General features: G+C 45.5%; 1 protein-coding gene across 1 annotated transcript in view; it reads right to left on the reverse strand.

Annotated features, from left to right (window-relative positions):
- LOC102205422 (calcium-dependent secretion activator 1-like) overlaps positions 1 to 3,441 on the reverse strand; it is a gene marked incomplete at its 3' end in the record, with an annotated part of 126,202 nt that overhangs the window by 38,816 nt on the left and 83,945 nt on the right. Inside the window, exon 2 of the mRNA XM_005754334.1 lies at positions 2,319 to 2,432. Coding sequence (XP_005754391.1) covers positions 2,319 to 2,432 — 114 coding nt within the window. The remainder of the gene's footprint in view (positions 1 to 2,318; positions 2,433 to 3,441) is intronic.

Raw genomic sequence — 3,441 nt, forward strand, 5'->3', positions numbered from 1 at the left:
ATGGGGTTAGTATCTTGCCCAAGGATATTTGGCATGCAGCCAGGAGGCAGCCTGGGATCGAACCACCGACCTTCTGATTAGCGGCTGACCTGCTCTGCCACCTGAGCTACAGCCACCCCACTGTAGCTCAGGTGTCACTGAAGCCGCAGTGGCAATCCATCTGTCGATCTCTCGTTCCCTTCTCCCGTCACTCGTGAACAAGACCCCATGACACTTAAACTCCTCCACTTAGGGCAGGAACTCATCCCTGACCGAGAGTGAGCACCCTACTCTTTTGGCTCAAGACCGTGGCCTCAGATTTGGAGGTGCTGATTCTCATTCCCACCGCTTCACACTTGGCCACAAACCATTTCAGTGCGAGCTAGAGGCCTTCACTCGAAGAAGCCAACAGAATCACATCATCTACGAAAAGCAGAGATGAGATTCTGACACCACCCAAGCAAAAGCCTTCTGCCACTTGGCTATGCCTAGACATTCTGTCCATAAAAATTACAAGCAGAATTGGTGACAAAGGGGCAGCCCCGGCGAAGTCCATCACCAACCATCAACAAGTCTGACTTCTTGCCAGCTATACAGACCAGGCTCTTGCAATGGTTGTATAGGGATCAAATGGCCTGTAACAATGGGCCAGATACCCTATGCTCCCAAAGAACCTCTCACTGGACACTCCGAGGGACACGGTTGAATGCCTTCCCCAGCTCCACAAAACAAAGGTAGACTGGTTGGGCAAACTCCCATGCACCCTCAAGTATACTTGAGCTGGTAAAGAGCTGATCCAGTGGTCCACGACCAGGGCAGAAACCGCATTGTTCCTCCTGTATCTGAGGTTCAACTAATGGACGGACTCTCCTTTCCAGCACCTAGCATAGACTGTCCCAGGGAGGCTGAGGTGTGTGATCCCCCTACAGTTGGAACACATCCTCATCCCCCTTCTTAACGATGGGAACCAACACTCTGATGTACTAATCCAGAGATACCGCCCCTGATTTCCACGCAACATTGTAGAGGGGTGTTTAACCAAGACAGCCCTACAACATCCAGAGCCTTCAGGAACTCAAGGTGAACCTCAACCACCCAAGGGGTCCTGCCACCAAGGAGTTGTTTAAATGCCTCAGTGACATTACCCCTGGAGATAGAGAAGTCGTCCCCCTCATTCCCTGACTCTGCTTAATCCACGGAAGACGTGCTAATGGTCTTAAGCATGTTCTTGAAGTATTCCTTCCACTGCTCAACAATGTTCTCATTACCCACAGTGCAGGTAGAACACTGCTTTCCCCTCATCAGTTGCCTGACGGTTTGCCAAAATCTCTTCAAGGCAGTCCAAAAGTCTTTTTCTATAGCCTCTCCGAACTCCTCCCACACCTGAGTTTTTACTTCAGCCACTGCTAACCAAGCCTGACAATACTCCTTCTTCAGCCGGGTAGCTCCCCTCACTTCTGGTGTTCACCACTTGGTTCGGGGAATACCACCACGGCAAGCGTCAACCACCTTGTGGCTACAGCTCAGTACAGTGGCTTCGGCAATAGGGGTGCTGAACATGGTCCGTTCTGACTGGCTATCACCAGTCTTCCTCAGAATGCTGTCCAAGCTCTGTCGGAGGTGTGCTTTGAAGATCTCTGGGACCAGGGCCTCTGCTAGGCATTCCAAGCTCACCCTCACTATACGTTTAGGTTTACGTTTGCTCAGCATTCTCCCCTGCCACCTGATACCACTCACCACCAGGTGGTGATCAGTCTACAGTTCAGGCCCTCTCTTTAACCGAGTGTCCAGAACATATGGCCGCAGGTCTAGTGATATGAATCGATCATCGACCTATGATGTAGGGCGTCTTATTCCCACATGCATTTATGGACACTCTTATGTTTGAACATAGTGTTTGTTATGGACAAACTGTGATTTGCACTGAAGTCCAATAACAAAACACCACTCAGGTTCAGATCTGGGACGCTGTTCCTCCCAATCAAACCCCTCCAGGTCTCACTGTTGTTACCCACATGATTGTTGAAGTCTCCAAGCAGGACAACAGAGTCCCCAGGTGGAGCACATGTAAGTACCCTGCCAAGGGTATTCAAGGAAAGCTGGGTACTCTGAACCACTGTTCGGCGCACAAGCATAGACGCCAGTCAATACCCATTAAACAACCTGAAAGCGCATGGAACAAACCCTCTCATCTACTGGGAGAAATCTCAACGCATAGGGATCAAGCAGAGGGGATACTAGGATACTCACCCCACCCTGGTTCCAGATGTCAGTTGATGCATAATTACATTAAATATTTTTTTCAAGCCAACTAATCTAAATCAAACAGGGCAACTTACCTCATAGTAGCTCTGTACAGCATTGATGAAGGCCTCATCAGCTACAATCTGAGTTTCTCCATTAAGAAATGCCTGGAAACGCTCCTTTACTGTCTGTAGCTGCTGCTTACTGATCTGTGGAAGACATTAATAGACAAAAGAAATAATAGGATGTTGTTGTTAGTGAAAAAGCACACAATTTTACAACGTATCAATTGCAGATAAACTAAACCTTATGATTAAACTTGAATTGGTTGCTACAGTCAACAGCATACTGAAAAAAACTCCAGCTTCTATGACACTAAACATGCTACCAAAATACTGTCAAAATAGAGTAAAATGGAAGACTTTTTCCAAATCAAGAAACAATGTCTGCTAGAAATTAATTTTCTATACAACTAAAAATAGTTTTTCCAGTTCCAAGGAAGATATGATATAATTTCATTTTTGGATTATCAGTAAGAACAAGGGCAACAACCTTGTCATCCTTCTGGTACACAAAGGTAGGCGCACGCTTTACACTAAACCAGACAAACTATCATCAAAAAAGTTTGTCACTGCTTAGATACAAAAATACATAAGAGTCCCTGAAACAAGATCCAGGTCGTGGTTTGTCAGGTGATGTGAGGTTTAGAGAAACTAAAGTTCCCCACTGTCTTTGTCCTCACAGCTGAGAGGAGGTAAAAGATCTCAACATCCAGCCTTATGTGATTGAAAATAATTACAGTGCTGAAACAGAGCTTTCCCCTATTTGCTAATAATGAAGCATTTAATAATGCTGTTGCCAATCCAAGCAAACATGATTTTAAATGAAGGAAGGAGTATTAATGGTTGAAGACAGAACCATAATTCATATGTGATTTTGCTGATAGTTAATTATCCTTCATTCTAATCAGAATATAATCATGTATACTAAAAATTAATAGGTGTAAGTTTAACACGTATAATACATAAGAAAATATTATCTATGTCACGGGGTGCCGAGGCAGGCCATGTGTGAATATAAATGGACCCAAGATGCAGACTGCGTAGTAGTGAGAGAGCTACAGTGGGGCAAAAAAGTATTTAGTCAGCCACCGATTGTGCAAGTTCCCCCACTTAAAATGATGACAGAGGTCAGTAATTTGCACCAGAGGTACACTTC

The sequence above is a fragment of the Pundamilia nyererei genome, unplaced genomic scaffold, assembly GCF_000239375.1.
Source record: "Pundamilia nyererei isolate P.nyererei 1_Seehausen unplaced genomic scaffold, PunNye1.0 scaffold00545, whole genome shotgun sequence".
NCBI lineage: Eukaryota > Metazoa > Chordata > Actinopteri > Cichliformes > Cichlidae > Pundamilia > Pundamilia nyererei.